This window comes from Nomascus leucogenys, chromosome 7b (assembly GCF_006542625.1).
Source record: "Nomascus leucogenys isolate Asia chromosome 7b, Asia_NLE_v1, whole genome shotgun sequence".
Taxonomy (NCBI): domain Eukaryota; kingdom Metazoa; phylum Chordata; class Mammalia; order Primates; family Hylobatidae; genus Nomascus; species Nomascus leucogenys.
Genome location: NC_044387.1, coordinates 85,729,553 through 85,748,725, shown reverse-complemented (window position 1 = coordinate 85,748,725; position 19,173 = coordinate 85,729,553). Strand labels below are relative to the sequence as shown.

At 38.3% G+C, this 19,173-nt stretch overlaps 1 protein-coding gene and 1 pseudogene across 3 annotated transcripts; one reads left to right on the top strand and one right to left on the bottom strand.

The window, feature by feature from the left end:
• Positions 1-65: 65 nt before the first annotated feature.
• Positions 66-646, top strand: LOC101178815 (annotated as a pseudogene). Its single transcript, XR_001116062.2, has one exon. The product of XR_001116062.2 is annotated as a histone H2A.Z pseudogene (transcript).
• A 2,283-nt stretch (positions 647-2,929) lies between these two features.
• On the bottom strand, positions 2,930-18,522 carry MSMO1 (methylsterol monooxygenase 1). 2 transcript variants are annotated; one of them, XM_003257934.4, is made up of 6 exons: positions 18,381-18,522; positions 12,431-12,716; positions 8,127-8,275; positions 7,300-7,426; positions 5,694-5,848; positions 2,930-4,320 (listed from the first exon to the last, which is right to left on the bottom strand). In XM_003257934.4, the coding sequence occupies exons 2-6, from the start codon at positions 12,683-12,685 to the stop codon at positions 4,125-4,127; spliced, it is 882 nt and encodes a 293-aa protein (XP_003257982.1). In that variant the 5' UTR covers positions 12,686-12,716; positions 18,381-18,522; the 3' UTR covers positions 2,930-4,124. The 2 variants fall into 2 exon arrangements, with proteins under 2 accessions (XP_003257982.1, XP_030672156.1); XM_030816296.1 differs by lacking the exon at positions 18,381-18,522 and adding an exon at positions 18,013-18,225 and having other exon boundaries at positions 3,121-4,320.
• Between the last annotated feature and the right edge of the window lie 651 nt (positions 18,523-19,173).

Genomic DNA, 19,173 nt, shown 5'->3' with positions numbered 1-19,173 from the left:
GTAAGTTAGCTTAAAGTCTGTCTACTCCATACCAACATACCTGTATGTGTCTTACCACTTCCTGGATGATTACTAGTTTAGAACTTTATTTCTCTTCAAATATCACTTTTAAAAGTATTCCCTGGCAGTTTGAATCGCGGTGCGACGAAGGAGTAGGTGGTGGGATCTCACCGTGGGTCCCATTAGCCTTTTCTCTGCCTTGCTTGCTTGAGCTTCAGCGGAATTCAAAATGGCTGGCGGGTAAGGCTGGAAAGGACTCCGGAAAGGCCAAGACAAAGGCGGTTTCCCGCTCGCAGAGAGCCGGCTTGCAGTTCCCAGTGGGCCGTATTCATCGACACCTGAAATATAGGACGACCAGTCATGGACGTGTGGGCGCGACTGCCGCTGTGTACAGCGCAGCCATCCTGGAGTACCTCACCGCAGAGGTACTTGAACTGGCAGGAAACGCATCAAAAGACTTAAAGGTAAAGCGTATTACCCCCTCGTCACTTGCAACTTGCTATTCGTGGAGATGAAGAATTGGATTCTCTCATCAAAGCTACAATTGCTGGTGGTGGTGTCATTCCACACATCCACAAATCTCTGATTGGGAAGAAAGGACAACAGAAGACTGTCTAAAGGATGCCTGGATTCCTTGTTATCTCAGGACTCTTAAATACTCTAACAGCTGTCCAGTGTTGGTGATTCCAGTGGACTGTATCTCTGTGAAAAACACAATTTTGCCTTTTTGTCATTCTATTTGAGCAAGTTGGAAGTTTAATTAGCTTTCCAACCAACCAAATTTCTGCATTCGAGTCTTAACCATATTTAAGTGTTACTGTGGCTTCAAAGAAGCTATTGATTCTGAAGTAGTGGGTTTTGATTGAGTTGACTGTTTTTAAAAAACTTTGGATTTTAATTGTGATGCAGAAGTTATAGTAACAAACATCTGGTTTTGTACAGACATTATTTCCACTCTGGTGGATAAGCTCAATAAAGGTCATATCCCAAACTAAAAAAACAACAACGAAAAAAAGTATTCCCTACAGGTTTTATAGAAGATGCAACTCTCCAGCATAGTGAACATAGTAGCCACAAAAACAGCTTCAAAAGTCAAAGACCAAGCCCGTGACCTGAACCTCTCAGACAATTATCTCATCTATCAAATGGGGACAATAGCATCTACCTCAGAAATTAAATAAGAACGTGCAATAAAATCACAGCACACTAAACATAGCACAATTCAGGACACAAAGTGCTCAATAAATGTGTAGTATGAAGCATGAGTTGGAATTTACCAAGTTGTTTTGAAACGTTTAGCAGAGCTTCCAGCAGCAGGTGTCACTCTCTCCCCAAGTGCTGTCAGGGAGTCACCTTTTATTGCTAATTCAGATGCTAGGCATTCCATGAGTATTAGGGAGTAAAAGGTAGAAAATAAAAGAATTCTTATAGGTATAACTAAACAGCTCTTTTTTTTTTTTTTTTTTTTTTTTTTTTTTTTTTTTTTTTTTTTTTGAGATGGAGCTTCCTGCTCTTGTTGCCCAGGCTGGAGTGCAATGGTGTGACCTCGGTTCACTGCAATGTCTGCCTCCCAGGTTCAAGTGATTCTCCTGCCTCAGCCTCCCGAGTAGCTGGGATTACAGACGCCCGCCACAACGCCCGGCTAATTTTTTGTATTTTTAATAGAGGCGGGGTTTCACCATTTAGGTCAGGCTGGTCTCGAACTCTTGACCTCAGGTAATCCACCCACCTCGGCCTCCCAGAATAACAGCACACTCTTTAAATTGACATACAGTTGTACGTATTTGTGGAGTACACAGTGACATTTCAATACATATAATGTATAGTGATTAGCATATCCATTATCTCAGACATTTATCATTTGTGTTGGGAACAGTCTATCTTCCTTCTAGCTAGTCATCCTACAGTGGTATAGAACATTAGTATCTCTGCCTTCCAACTGTTAATTTTATATTCTTTAACAATTCTGTTTCTATCCCTCTGTGCTCCCTCCTCTTCCCAGCCTCAAGTGTCCTCTGGTCTACCTTTTACTCCTGAGATCAACTCTCTCTAGCTTCCACGAGAACACGCAGTATTTAACTTTGTTCCTGGCTTACTTCACTTAACAGAATGTCCTCCAGTTCCTTCCATGTTGCCACAAATGACAAGATTCCTGTTTTGTGGCTGAAAAGTATTCCATTGTGTATATATGCCACATTTTCTTTATCCATTTCTTTATCCACGCCTACGTTGGTTCGGTATCTTGGCTATTGTGAAGTGCTACAATAAACTTGAGGGTGCAGATGTCTCGTCCATATACCGATTTCATCTCCTTTGGATAAATGCCCAGTAGTGGGATTTCTGGATCGTATGGTAGCTGTATTTATAGCACACAGCACAATTTTAATTGCAGCCAGCCCCAAATTTGTTGCTTGAGGGTTATAACAAATGTACACACACACACACACACACACACACACACACACAACACACACACACAAAGGTGGGCATATGAACCACAAGGTATAAAGCATGACCTACAGACAAAACATTCTCAGTTTTAAGTATCTGAATCCCTTACCTGGACATCTTTACTGCGTAAGGTTTCAAAAAAAGAAAAAAAAAAAGGGAAGTTACCAGATAATGACTCCACAGCTTAAAAAAATAAAAATAATTACCACCATATACTAAGAATTCCCAACCCTTAATGAGTTACAACCTAGATACTTGAGATTATATCAGCCCTGAAAAGTTTAGCTCTATTCTTCAACTGTACAGAAAACATACATTATCTAAGCAGGGCAAAGAGCTGCTTCAATATGTATTGCTTTACTAGGTCAAGACGATTTCCCACAATAGTTAAACCTGAAAAATTCATGTTCAAACAGCCAGGAAACATTTCAGCAAAGGAAGCACTTAAAAAAAAAAAATAGAAACCAATCCTTTTATTGTACAACTTAATAATTTAATAATTTCTATACTTTCAATTTTAAGAATAAAAGGTGACAGTTAATGTTTAAAACTGGAAACCAGATAATCACACAAAAATCACATTTATTTCAAGAGCTCAAAGTGCAAATACAGCAAGTCGGTTCACAAAGTTTCAAGATACAGTTTTTAATGACAATGGAAATTTGATATACAAAAATGAAACGGTAAATAGAAATAAAGCTCCTCAATTTTTTAAAAAATTCAAGTAATTTGAAAAGCCTTTAGACTAAAATACTCCACTTACATCCATTCAGAAATGCCAGTACTGCACTGCAATCAAGAAGGACTCTTCAAAGAGAGAATCAGCTCAAACTGGTCAGCTCTAGATTAGAATGGAAGTTCTTGGTGCTGGCTTTTCTTGATTTGGAAACTTCAGTCGCTCACTGCTATCAATTGATAAGGTTCAATCCATGACATTTTGATCTTTAGGCAAATTCTAAAACATGTTTAAAGTTAAAAAGGCCGGGCGCAGTGGCTTATACCTGTAATCCCAGCACTTTGGGAGGCCAAGGTGGGCAGATCACTTGAGGTCAGAAGTTCGAGACCAGCCTGGCCAACATCATGAAACCCCATCTCTACAAAAATTAGCTGGGCGCGGTGGCGGGTGCCTGTAATCCCAGCTACTTGGGAGGCTGAGGCAGGAAAATTGCTTGAACTGGGAGGCAGAGGTTGCAGTGAGCTGAGACTGTGCCACTACACTCCAGCCTAGGAGACAGAGTGTGGCTTCGTCTCAAAAAAAAAAAAAGCTAAATATAAGGCCAATACGACTATGAAGAATTTTCTGAAATGACCAGTATATATCTAAAAGATTTAAAGACCAATGTCAACTTCAGGCCTATGGTTTTACTGGGAGAAAAGCCATAGATTAATACTTCTAGTACCCAAAACCTTCTTGGAAGCTTAGGAACATGGCCTTTTAAAACTTCCTCATGAAAACTGTACTTAAATATATATTTATTCATTTCTACATATATAGAACTTGTAGGTAAAGTAGAAAAAGTTCCCACTAGGAAGGTAATTAAACGTTGTTAATGTTCTTTTTATCACTTAGTAGCCAGAAGACATGCTTATTTCTGCTCTCCAGAAGCAACGTTAGCTACTAGTTTCTGAATTCAGGAAAACGTTTATCTTTCAGGAAGGTTTACGTGAGATACTTATTCAGTCTTTTTCTCAAACTTCTTCCTCTTTTCATTATAGGCATTATACTGAGAGTCTGTTCCAAACATTCGATCCCACCATGTAAATGTTGAAGCATAGTTTCCAATGAAGTTCATGTGGTGGAAATCATGATGCCGAGAACCAGCATAGAAAGGGATGAGATTTAAAGGGTTGAGAGGAATATCATAACCACTGAAACAAAAATGATAAAGATTATTAGGGAATAAATACATCTCAAATAATTGTTGTTTTTATTAATAATCATGTGTTCACATTAACCAATTTAGATAACATTCCACTTTGCCTAGACCACTTGATTTCTAAGATGTTCACAAACAGCAAACACAGAAAATGGTGTATATTCTAGAAACCACTCTAAGAAAAACAAATCTTAAAAAAATCTATGAAAATCATTTATTTTATGACAAAATATGTGAATGATGGAAGAGAGGGATTATAGTAATGAATCTTTAGACACAGATTTTTAAGAATTAATTTTCTTCTATGTTTTAGAGGAAGCTTTCTCACCATCATCTATAACAGTTGTAAATAAATCCCAAAATACTAAATAAGTTTTTTAGGAAAAGTCACATAAAATTAGTATCAAGTATTAAAAAGGGCAGGCCCATGAATCCCTGTATAGCAACTTCATTTACTTTTTTAGGCAATGACAAGTTGGAATCAAATGTACCACAATTAATCAAAATACCAGTGTACTTTTCCATAGTTGGGAGAAGACAAATGGCTTCAAAAAAGAGTCCCATTTAAAGTATGCTCCTTTATTTCTAACTATATATCTACAATCAGACATCCAGTTATGCTTATTAGAATCACTCTAACCCTCTCTTCCTTTGAGGGGCTTAGAGGAAGGAAGGCAGAAAGAAACAATGGATAGAAAAAAAAAGAAAGAAATGTCAATTACAATTTTTCTACAGAAGAATATTCTCTGCCTGGGACTAGAAGCATTAATTTTGCTACTTTAGCACTTTAAAAATAATTCTTAGAATTTTGATATTCTGCATTCATGAGTACAGAAGTACGTCCCAAGTCAAAATGCAATGAACATATAATTAAAAAATAATGATTAGGATAAGCATTTAAGAAGGCATTCAATATAAATAATTTACCACAAAATGTTTTCCAATCAACACAAAGGATGCATTTGAAATATGTACGTATTACAAGCAGTAGTTTCATCTTGCAAGTGCTTTTATCAGTGCTGAACAGTAGAGATTAGAAAATCTTATTCAATGAAGGCTGAATGCGTTGATATTTTTTTCAAATATGAGTTAGGTTTAGGTTTATTACAGAAGAATAAAGAAATTGCTGGTCCTAAATATATATTTGCCCTAATAACACATTATCACTGTAAAAATTGTAACAGCATAGGCTAGAATGTAAAAACACCTATTATTTAAACTTTTATCCAACAATTATGTTTTCTTAATATAACATTAAGAAGATTAATTTCTACTATTAGTCCACTTAGAAATATGATAATCTTATGGCCATGAAAATAAATATATTCCATTATACTTTATACCTGAACAGAAATCAATACTCACCTATGGACATCAATAGTTTCTAATAAACGAATGGTCACCCATGCCCAAAGAAGAATTACATGATCACACAAAAGCACAATTCCAATGAAAAATCCAGTTCCAAGAATTAGAGTCTCCAAAGGATGTGCATATTCAGCTTCCATTCCAAATGGAGCCTAAAACAAACAGATAAGAAATTCTTAATTTCTTAGCTATTGTGACGGTCAACTTTATGTGTCAACTTGGCTAGGCTATGATAGCCAACTGTTTGATTAAATACCAGTCTAGATGTTGTTGTGAAGGTATTTTTTAGATGTTGTTAACATTTAAATCAGTAGACTTTGAGTAAAGGTGATTACCCTTCATAATGAGGGTGGGCTTCATCCAATCATTTGAAGGCCTTCAGGACAAAGGCTGAGGTTTCCTGAAGAAGAAAGATTCTCAAGACTGCAACACCAACACCCTGCCTGAGTTTCCAACTTGCTGCTCCATGGAATTTGGACCCAAGGCTGCAACAATTCTTACCTGGATTTCTAGTCTGTAGCCTGCTTTACAGATTTCAGACTTGATAGCCCCACACTTGCATGAGCCAATTCCTTAAAATAAATCTCTCTCTGCATATATATACCCCAATGATTTTTGCTTCACTGGAGAACTTCACTAATACATATATTCTATTTATGCATAAAGTTTTACAAAGTTATATTGATTCTATATGTAGTGATGATTTATCTAGTCATACACTTATAAATAATACTAGCAATTCTCAATAAAAATACTCTTTTGGCCTTACTCAACATCAAAAGTCTAGGGATATAAAATCTTGCTTTCTTTGATGGTTTAAGATAAAGGCATTAAATAATTGACTTGAACTCTACTTTTGATTTATGTATTTATATTTGTTCTTCTAATAAAGAGATGCTTGATTTGGCACACCATGTAATCACGGTCAATGCAAAACATACTCACATAACCAGTTTGACAAAGCTACATCAAAGCAATTCTAATAGGCCGGGCACGGTGGCTCACGCCTGTAATCCCAGCAGTTTGGGAGTCCAAGGCGAGTGGATCACCTGAGGTCAGAAGTTCGAGACCAGCCTGACCAACATAGTGAAATGCTGTCTCTACTAAAAATACAAAATTAGCCATGTGTGGTGACGCATGCCTGTAATCCCAGCTACCTGAGAGGCTGAGGTAGGAGAATTGCTTGAACCCAGGAGGTGAAGGTTGCAGTGAGCTGAGATCATGCCATTGCAGTCCAGCCTGGACAACAAGAGCAAAACTCCGTCTCAAAAAAAAAAAAAAAAAAGCAGTGCTAATAAAAGTTACTGTTTTTGTGGGAGTTAGCAATGTGAGGATCTAGCTGTGCCAGTGCAGCACTGTCCACAAGGATGGAAGTCCAAACTTTCATGTAATATTTTTCTTTCAGATCTCAATTTACCATGAAATTTAAATAATGAAGACAAGGTATAGAAATGGCTTGTTTGTATGTGTGTGTGTTGTTCTGAATAATCATGCCAAAGGAAAAGAAAATAAAAACATCACCAACAATTTTAGAAAAATGCTCAGGCAATTAAAATAGACATTTTGCTTGGAACAGAAAGAATTAAATATAACTCTCACATACCTGAAACTCATGATGAACTTTATGAATATACTTGTATATTCTTTTGTGGTGTAAGAGTCTATGCAGAAAATAGTGCCAAGTATCTTCAATGACTGCACAACCAAAGCATCTTGCCAAAAGAAAATACCTTTAAGATAAAAATGTTGTAATGTGTAAGAAATAATTTTTACTTAAACTATCCAGACTTTCAGTTGGGATCAGTGCTTGAGACATTACATAAAACCACCTACCCACTTACCAGGTTGACCTAATTGGATATATTCATAAATAAATTCTCAAAACCACCAGATACAGCTACATAACTTGATATAAGGTTAAAGAGAGTGCCCACTAGACCAATTTCATTTCATTACAACGTTTGCACAACTTGCCTAATGACACATTTCTCAAGAGATATCCCTGTTAAGTGACATGAGTACATATGTGTGTGTATATATGTGTGTATATATATATATACACACACATACATATTTTTGTTTATATAAACACAATTTCTATAAACCTCATAAATGATTCTCATATTTCATTCATTTTAAACTTAAAATGTAATATATTTTTGTCAACATAAGCACTTATATATGTATATAAACATACAAAAGACATTATGGAAACTTCTGATACTAGAAGCTCACCTTCCAATAAAATATTTAAAAGATGTAAAAATGGAAACATTTTAAGATTTTACTATGGCTTACTTTTCTACTATTTATTTACTTCCAAAGTTTAGAACAAACGTTAATTAAAATTAAGAAAATGGGTAAACATTAAGTATAACTTAACTGAATAAGCCACAATTGGGTGTAAAAGCCAAATTTTTATCTACATACCATCTTGGCATTCTTTCCCAATCATAAGGAATATTGAAGTACTCTGTAAAATAATAGGTTCCACAAATTAAAGGCAGCTGGATACAGAAGTGATTAAAGAGAAGAACTTTGAAACACTTCCATTGGTTTTCCCATGTCTCTGGCTTATCCTACGAAGAAAAATCACAATATCTAATATTAGTCTCTGCTATCAGAGTTTAACTTGACCTAATTTTTTCTCTGTTTATGTTGGACCTTAATTCTATGTCAGTTATGTTAACTTTATATAACTAAGACTCAGGAATCTTTGCCTTCTAAATTCTTGACAACTATTATCACTACTTTAGGTGAAGAAACTGTTAACAGATGCACCCAGCCATAATGATCTCAAACAAACTAAGAAACACTATGGAATGAATAACTCTCCAGTCTTTGCTGCCACAGATCATTCACTTCACTTCTTTTACCAGAAGTTTCAGAGAAGAAGAAATATAATATGCTAAGATTACAGTTGGTTGTCCACAGTTGAAGAAGTTGTACACGAAGCATTGGAAGCCTTTTACACAGTAAGTCGATGCTTCCAGGCACTCAGTGGTATTCATTCCAATAAATAAGTGCACTTTTGTTCATATCCAATGACAGAATTATAAACTCTCTGAGTTGAGAAGTACAGAGATGTGTCCTGATTATGGAGTTCACAGATTCAAGTCAAAATGAGAAAAGTTAGATCAACATGAGATGTTCCTAAGACCTCATCAGGATACCCATTTGCTTAGCAAGCCACTATAAAAAACAAAGCAAAACAAAACAAAACAAAAACTAACTAAATGTATTCAATTTATAGGACTGCACTTAAAAAAAAGTGCTTTGGGTTTTACAAAACGATGGTGACATTATCAGTTATTGCTTCGTTTTAAATGTCACTGCTGAAAAATTCAGATATCTGCCGACAAAACTCTTTTAATTGAACCACGATATCCAAAGTACAGGAACTACTGCGCATCAGCAGAAGCCCAAAGAGGTCAACCAGCTTGGCAGGGTCACACATGCAGTTATTGGCAGAAGTTGGACTAACTAAAATCTAGGTCTCCAGATCCAGTTCTGTCTTGAAATTCTTTAAGGGTTATCTTCCTGACAAAAATAGGAAAAGCACTGAACTAAGAATCAATCCAGAGATTTGTGCTCTAATACCAGGGCTGCTACTCACCAGTTAACTAGCTCTTGTGATGTTTACAACTCAGTTTCTTCAACAATAAAATGGGAGGATCTGACAACTGCCTTTGTATTTCTAATCTGAGCATTATCTAACCTCACTCCTCTAAACCTCCACTCTGTAATTGGGGAGGAAATAAATGAAGGATTCAGGCTTCAATTGGCAATAGTACTGTCTCCTACAGCAACTATGGTTAATGGACTTAATTTCCCAGGTAGACTGTGATTATCGATGCAGTTACAGAAATTACAAAGTTAATCAACTATAATAAAATCACATGCTATACCATTTAGAGTATACATAAATTAGTTACAAAAACAGTTAGCAATACAAATTCATACCTAGTGCAATATGAAAGTTTACCATATTTTACTTTCTTTATGCATAACTGTACTTAATATAAAGGAATACCTTTACAAGGGCCACAAACTTCAGAAATATTATTTGTAGTACATTTATCTTTGAGGAAAATTTTTGGAGAATTACTAAGATGTATGATTTTTTTGGAAAGAAATAGATCCTGCAAAGTCTGCTTTACTTTTTCATTCCTGTGAAATTTCCCCTAACTAGCAAGGATGTGCATTAGCTCTCCAGTTGTCTGTTCTGTTTGAAAGCAGAAGGTCTTTAGTACTATTTCATCACCACCACCAACTTCTTCTATTCTTTTTGACAATTTTAAGAATAAAAACATTTATTGCATATGTTAAATATAATTCTCAAATATTTTATCTTAAACAATTGATACCCTCAATGTTAATCAGGGTATCTGCCTTCAAAATGCATAAACCTGTAATTAATTTATACTGATATTTTGGTTTCTTTTAAAACTCCTTTAACTTGTGAAAACTATCCTGATTTAAAATCACATTTTTTATCAAAAATGCTCAAAGCATGAACTTTAATGGTTATGAAACATAAAGACTTGCTGAGTACAGACTTGAAGTCAAATTACCCAGCCTTTCAATCTGTTCATAAACAACTAGCTCTGACCAACTAGACTACAGCTTATTCTTTCCTTTGCCACACTATATTTTAAAGCTGCTCATATACCCTTGCCTGAAAAAGCTCTTCGTCTCTCTGGAAAGGTGACTACTTCTAACCAATGAGTCAGTTGCAAAGCACAGTGACGGAGAAAAAGGATGCTTTTGCCTGGCCAGCCATACAATGAATTACAATGAATGAGCCCTATAAATAAATCATTGGGTGACACATGGCAGCCACAATCACCCTAAAGGTGCATTAGAACTTAGACATCCAAACTTAATTCTGCCTTTCAAAGCAGGTGATTTTCTAAAAAGCACGTTGGAACTTCTGTGACCTTAATTGAGGGTCGCAGAGTACTCTCCTTTGGGTTACATTATTTTTTATTTCCTTCGCCTTTACCCTTTGCTCTTTTCTCCTTTGGCCTGGAGTCCACAGTCATCTGACCCCTGCATTATCCCCAGAGAGGACTAATATTAATACCTGCTTAAAGTGAGACTCTGGGAGAGGCTGTGAAACTAACAGAATGATAACAGAGAATGTGTACAGACTGCCATCCAAAATATACACAGTTGTCCTTTGATATCTTTTGGGGATTGGTTCTGGGACTTTCTGCAAATACCAAGATCTGAAGATGCTCAAGTGCCTGATATAAAATGACATAGTATTTGACATAACCTACACGAATCCTCTCGTATACTTTAAATCATCTCTATGGCACTTATAATACTTAATAAAATGCAAATGCTCTATAAATAGTTGTTATTTTGAATAATAACAAGAAAAAAAAGACTGTACATGTTCAGTATAGACAATTTTTTTCCCCTGAATATTTCTGATCTGCAGTTGGTTGGATCCATGGATACAATAACCCATGGATATGGAGAGCCTTGTACTGAGTGAATGTAAATTACTTTCCATAGATGAATACTCTCAATGGTCTACTTTCTACCAAGACTGTGTGCCCTTGAGTTTTAGTTTGGAATGACTTTTTATGAAAAGTAAACAGCAAACACTAGAAACTATCATCGGCTTACCAAATGCTGACAAATAATTCATCTTTCTAATAAGCTACTCCAAATTCTCACATCACGCTCATAGGCTACATATTAGATTTCACCTTGTCATGTACATGGTGACCTCTCAACATTTAGTGCAATGAAGCAAATAGCCAGAAACGAGGAGCATCACCTCCTTATTTGGGATGATATGAATGCTGCAGAACTACCTACCACATATTTAGGGAAAAAAAAACTTGAATAGCCCTGATCAAGGTCGTAGTGTATTAACAGTCCCTTAGATTTGCTGGAACACAGAGTTGGGGTGAACTGCAAAATATGCACAAATCACCATACCTTTCCTTTCCAGCTAGCTTAAACATTGAAATTTACAAACTTAAGTTAGATAACCATCACATCTACTTAAAGCCCAATTTAACAAACTATTCTTGAAATATTATCAATAATGACCTAGGACTGTGTTGTTCAATTCAGGAGCAACTAGTAACATGTGGCTACCAAACACTTTAAACATGGCTAGTCTAAATTGAGGTAGACTAAAATTAATGTAAAATACACACGGGATTGCGAAGACTTATTAAATATCTCATTAAGTATTTTTTAGAATTTGATTACTGATTGAAATAATAATTTACATTTATTTCTTATTTTTTTGAGACAAGGTCTCTCTCTGTCGCCTATGCTAGAGTATAGTGGTGCAATCCTTCTGCTTCAGCCTCATAAGTAGCTAGGACTTACATCACCATGCCTGGGTATTTTTGTATCTTTTTTGTAGAGACAGGGTCTTGCTATGTTTCCCAGGATGGTCTTGAACTCCTGGCCTCAAGCAATCCTCCTGCCTTGGCCTCCCAAAGTGCTGGAATTACAGGCATGGACCCTGCACCCAGCGATAGTTTACATTTATTGAGTTAAATAATACACATTATGAAATTAATTTCCTTATTTCTTTTTACCTTTTCTACGTATTCTACTAGAAAATTTAAAATTACATACGTAGCTTCACATTTCTATTGGATAGCACTGCTTTAGCCTCACAAAACAAAGCCCTATTTACTTTTAAAACATTCAGCAACATTAATGATAATATTCTATTTCTAGTCCCTTATACTCACCTTTTGAATTTTGTATTTTTTCATATAAGGTATAAATTGAAATAAAAATCCAGGTAAACAGAACAAGAAATAAAGGGCTTCATGAACTATAAGGGATCCCCATGTTGCAATCTGGAACTTTGTATAATTATTCAACATATAGTTCCAAGCATTTTTAAATGGTTCTTGCAGAGGATTCTCAGGTAAAAGTGAGTCCACATATTCCACAGCCAAGGATGCTGAACTAAAGATGCTGACACTTTCATTTGTTGCCATTTTTCAAATCTCTGCAGACAGCCTTATAATTCTGTAGAAATGAATACATATATAATAAGTTAAACAATGAGCTTTCAAAAAATAAAACAGTTAAAAAATGCATCCTCTGATCATTTTAAAAATGATAATTACTAAAGGAGTATAAACTTTTTACCAAAAAATTACTAAAGGAGTACAAATGGTTTTACACCATTTTAAAAAATTTGCTGGATATCATCACCATTTCCATTTGTAGATATTCCTTTAAAAAACATATTGTTTTCAAGAACAATAGCTAAAAGAACAATATGGGAAAAATTTTTTCAAGCTATATTTAAAGAAATCGTCAGTGTGGTTCTCATGGAAAAGCTTCTAATTTAAATGAGCAATAGCTGGGTTTAAAAGTATCACTTAAAGCCAAAAGAACCTATAAAGAAAAAGCCTGCCAAATATGAGCACATACAAATTAAGTACTTCCTACTGGGGAACAGAAAGACAGTCATAAACAAAGTCAAAGATTAAACGACAAACTGGGAAAAATATTTCCAACATTTTACAACAAAGGGCTACAAAGTGTGCTTTAGAAAAAAGACTAAAAAGACAATAGAAAAATGACAAATGCCATTCACAAGCAGTTCACAGAAAAATAAAGGCAAATGGTCACTTCAACAAGGAAGAATCTTCACTTCATTAAATGAGGAAACGCACCCTAAAACAAAGAGACACTTTTAGCCTGAGTAGCAAATTTTTAAAAGTTTATTAGTGCTCAGTGCCCAGTGCTGATAAGAGGGTGAGAAAACAGGCATGACCATACACTGTGGGCAGGGGGGATACATCAGGGTATCATCGGAGGAAAAATTAGCAACACCTATCATAATTCAAAATGAATACATCCTTTGATCCAGCAACTTTCTCATTCAAGGGTACAAAGACAGATACACTAAGACGGAAGGAAGCATTGCTTGTAGTAGCAAAAACAAAGAGGAAAAAATAAAAGCAAAACGCAAATAAGCCATCAGCAAGGTATGGGTTAAATGAATTAAGTCCTTCCATAGACAATTATACAGCCATTTAAAAGAACAGGGAAGATCTATACGCTCTACATAGAAAGATGTCTAAGATACAGTGTTAATCCAAATAACAAGTTACAGCATAATATGTATAGCAAGAGCCCCACTTAAGATTTTTTTGAAAAGGATATGTATTTTATCTATGCCCTTTTATGCATATGTACATACAGAGACACACAGAAACAGAAAATGTACATATGGATACAAAGGGAAAAATTTACAGTGGTGACTTCTAGGAAAACAGAGGTGTGTGGTGGGGTAGGAGATAGTGTTAATGAAGACAGCGTGGTGGGGTAGGGGAGGGTGTTATGGAAGACAGAGCATGGTGGGGTAGGGGAGAGTTCTGGAAGACAGAGTGGCGACTAGGAGATAGTTTTATGGACTAGAGTGTGGTAGGGTAGGGGAGACTGTTATGGAAGACAAAGCATGGCGGGGTAGGAAATAGTGTTATGGAAGACAGAAAAAAAAATCTGACTTATGTCTTTTGCAGAATTTAAACTTTTTAAATGAGCATGTTTTACTTACCTAATAAATAAACTCAATAGGTCACTAACCAAAAAATAAACTTTTCAAGAGTCACTTTCCTAAAAATGTTCACCACTGCTGCTTCTAATTTATGAATTTTTTGGGACCATTTTAAAAATGAGTATTTTAAAGCCTCAGAAGCATTCTAAATAGTGCTTTAGAAGTCCCCTTCCCCAGCACTTGTCAAATTGACCTTTTATCCCATTCTACAGAAGGAATATTGAGAACCTAGCCAACTCCTCCTTCAGGCATCTGAGTTCACTTCATGCCGTCCTTCTTCTGTCCTACTCATCTTAAATGACTTACACCACAGTGACTATAGTGTTCCATCCTGTGTCATTACAAGCCTTAAAATTTCTTTGCTCATTCATTCTTTCCTCTAAGACTGACCAGTCTTCCTGTGTTCTTATCTTACCTCAAGAACTTGTCCATCACTTATCCTTTCTCATCTTTTGTCCTTCTCCCTTCATGGAATCCATTCCCTCAGGTCTAAAAACACATTCACGTCTTGTCTTTTTTTTTTTTTTGAGACAGGGTCTCACTCTGTCACCCAAGCTGGAGTGCAGTGGCGCAATTATGGCTCACTGCAGCCTCGACCTCCCAGGCTCAAATAATCCTCCCACCTCAGCCCCTTGTAGCTGGGACCACAGGCACATGCCACTACGCCTGGCTAATTTTTTTATTTTTATTTTTTGTGGAGACAGGGGTCACCCTATGTTGCCCAGACTGGTCGTAAACTCAAGTGATCCTCCCATCTCAGTCTCCTAAAGTGCGGGGATTACAGGTGTGAGCCACTGCGCCCAGCCTACACCTTCCTTTGTTGATAAACACCTTCCTAGCCTCCATTACCTCTTCCAAGCCACTGTCCCATTTATCTTTCTTTGAACCAACCAACTTCTTTTTCAAAGGAGAGCTCTACGTAAAGATTGCTTAACTCAGCTGGGCGTGGTGGCTCACGCCTGTAATCCCAGCATCTTGGGGAGGCTGATGCGGACAGATCACCTAAGGTCAGGAGTTCAGGTGAATCGCTTGAACTGAGGAGGTGGAGGTTTCAGTAAGCTGCCATTGCACTCTAGCCTGGGCACCAACAGCAAAACTCTGTCTCAAAAAAAAAAAAAAAAAAAAGATTGCTTAACTCACCCACACAACTCACTGAGCTACTTGCAATCTGGCTCCCCACCTGCACCAAAACGTCTTAAACCATCTTCTAAGTTGTAAAATAAGACAACCATCCAATCTTAATTTTTCTCAAGGTGATTAGTAAATTTGACAATAATGAACCAAGACCACTTACTAGTCCTGTCCTGTGACCTTGGGCAAATTAGGTAACCTCTCTGTGATGCAGTTTTATCAGCAGCAAAAATTAAAACAGTAGGTCCTCCAATGAGTCCAAGAGGTAATGCATATAAAGCACTTAGCACAGGACCTGACATGTGATAGCTACAAGAAACTAACAATTATTGGGCACTTTCTGTGCCAAGAACTGTGTCCAAAGCATGCTACATGCTCTCTACATTTGAACTTTAATCTTTACCACACCTTCGTGAGGTAGGTATTATTTTATCCCCATTTTATAGATAAAATAACCGAGGTTTAGAAAGATTAAGCAACCTGCCCGAAGTCTAATGCTTCGGGCATTAACAAATGCTTAATGTTAAGTTAATGCTTAACTTAACAAATGCTAAGTGGGGAAGCCATGCACTCATCCATTGTATTATACTATAATTATAAATAAAACCCATAATAAGTATTAGAGTACAAGGAGAATAATTCCTATAGTTTACCTAAGCCCTATGAAAAGGTATTCCACATGAATTGTCTTTATCTTCTTATTTCCTGTTTATATTCTAGCAACTGCAATCTGCATTCTATTGTCATCACTGTGCTGAACTTACTCTTACTAAAATCACTAAGGAGGCCAGGTGCGGTGGATCACGCTGGTAATCCCAGCACTTTGGGAGGCTGAGGTGGGCGGATCACAAGGTCAGGAGTTCGAGACCAGTCTGGCCAATATGGTGAAACATCTCTACCAAAAAAATACAAAAAAAGTAGCCGGGTGTGGTGGCGCATGCCTGTAATCCCAGCTACTGGGGAGGCTGAGGCAGGAGAATCGCTTGAACCTGGGAGGCTCAGGTTGCAGCGAACCTGGGAGGCTCAGGTTGCAGCGAGCCGAGATCACGACACTGCACTCCAGCCTGGGCGTGAGACTCCGCTTCAAAAAAAAAAAAAAAAAAAGAAAAAGAAAAAATCGCTATGGATCTCCAGCTGCCAAATCCAATAAACCTTTTTTTTTGGAGTTTATTTTATTTGACTCATCTGGAAGATTTGATACTTCTCTTCTTGAAATACTGCCTTTCCTTGGTTCTTGGAACTCAAATGCATTCACTCTGACAAGTATTGTGCATTCATCGTGCTAGCTGCTGCCCTTACCCCTGAGTTCACAAAACATAAAATTTAGTGAGGAAAAACAACTAGTGTCCAAATCATCAAAAATTATGTGATAAGAATAAAGGGGGGAATACACAGTGCTATGAACTTCTAGAGAAAGGTGCCATCTAAACTGAGACCTAGAACAGGAGAGGGAGGTGACAAATTAAAAAACAGAGTGAGGGACAGAGGGTCGAGGGAGGGGTTTTGCATACACAGAACAGCAACTCCAAAGACTCAACCAGGAGATTAGAAAGAATATGAGAATCGAAGCTGGAAAGTTTCCCAATAATGCCTTCCTTACTCCCTTCTAACGATTCCAGATTGTCTTGGGTGATCTTAACTATTTTCTGTTTTAAAAATACGCTGATAGCCATCCTCTCTATCTCTAGCCCTCTCCCCTAAACTCCAGGATATAATTATTCCAAGTTTACTGGTCATATCCAATCAGAGAGTTCAGAGGCACATGAACTCACTCAACAGGTCCAAAGGTTCAGTATGTGCTCCTCGCAACCCCCGCCCAAATACTAGGCCTCCTTTAATGCCCAATTCTCAGACATAACGTTTTAAGTCTCTCCCATCTCTGCTGTCTTAATTATTAAGTCTTCAAACTCTTACCCAATTTAGAAACACTTGGTTTAGTTAACATTCAGGAATTTACTTTTCACAAAGGAGCGAGGAAATGGATACACTGTTGCTAACTGAACAAGAATTAAAGAGGAGAGGGGAAACAAGGTCTTGGAAAATCGAATTTCCTTTTCCTGTACTCATTCTTGGGCAACCTAAATGACTGGAAGCCTGCTCTGGAGCAGGCTGACTAGATAAATTTAGTTATTTGTGGATTCTCAGAAACCTCGTTTAGCTGTCAGCCAGTCTCTGTCCTTTGGCACTTTAACACGGATTTCACCAGCTCCTTCATTTTCTGGACTTGTCCTGCCTCCAAGCTTGCCCTTCTTAAACCTTATCTCTAAGATGCAATGCCAGGATCTATATAAATCTAAACATCAGAGATAACCTCCTTAAAACACTCAAAAGTTCAAGGGAGCGCTTGTCCTAAGCATAAAGATCAAGCTCCACTGTGATTGATGCACACGAGGCCCTTCCAGACTTCTTCACTCTTCATTTCTTACATTCTCGCCATCCTATACTTCACATTTTTGCAGTATCTGATCACTCATGGTTGCTACTGCTTCATTCCTCTCTGCCCACGGAAATATCGTTCCCTTACAGGTGATGTCCTCCCATCCAACTCCTAGTCATCCTTCAGTAACCTTCTCTCGGACGCCCTTCCCAACCCCACAACTCCCAAAGCACATTACATCTTACCTCCTTCTAGTGTTTCCTGCTTTTGTATAACTTTCGCCAGTCTATCACCGTGTGCTGCAACTGTCTTCTACGTCCTGTGTCCCGAAGACAACACTCTTTAAAGGGTAAGAAACGTGCTCTAGCCTAGTTTCCTCAGTTAAGAATTTCACTCTGTTTTCATCCGTTTTCCTCCTTTCTAGCACGTACCTTACCCTAGGCCCACCTTCACTCCAGTCTCCCTCCGCTCCCTCTCGGGTACCACTGCCAGCGTCCCGCCCCGCGCGCGCATCCGCACCCCGAACTCGCTCCCCTCGATCTCACGGAGCACCGGGTGGGAGCCCGCCTGCTCCCCCTTCCTCGCTCACGAGCCACTCCCCCGACCCCCTCACCTGAACGGTCGCGAGATGACTGCCGGCCACCGTCACCCAGGATCGGCCAAGTGTAGCGACCTCGGAACCTGCCTGGCCTGGCTCGGGGGTGGAGCCGGGTGGGCCGGGCGGTCCGTCCTGTCGTTATTGGCCTGCGAGGGCTCACGCCCCGCCTTCTCGGCGCGGTGATTGGTCTGTGCAGTTACCGACATCATGTGACTCGCGTTAACGAGCCCCTGGCGGTCCCAGCCATTGGCTCCGCGGATGGAGTGAGGATAGTGAGACCCGCAGGGCCAGCCAATGGCCGGCGCCGCGGAGCGCCCGGAGGCGGGGAAGCGTGAGAGCGCGTCACGGCGTGAGGGGGCGGGCACAGACGGATGGCCGCCTCGCCCTGCCGCGCGGAGTCGCTTTGGCAATTGAGGTCCAGGCAGATTTCCCAGTAAGATCCTGCGCTGTGCGGGAGAGACAGTGTCGCGCCAGCCGCCGTCCCAGGACTTTTATTTCAAATGTGACCTGTGTAGCAGCCGCAACTCCCAAACCCGGGAAGAAAAGAATGTAAATGAGTCTTAAAATCTATGTTGACTGTTTTGTGTTTCTAGACACCCTTGCCTTCCTTTTTCTGATCTACCTTTTAGATTTAAATCTTTCGTCTCCCTTGTTTCCCCAGCCTACGTATCCTTTAATAAATCCCTGCATTTTGAAAACGGAGAATTGTAAATGCTATTATCGTCATTTTGCAGATGAGAAATAGAGGCCGGGAAAGATTTAAACAGATGGAACATCAAGGGAGATTTCGGCTCCCAGGACCTTGACC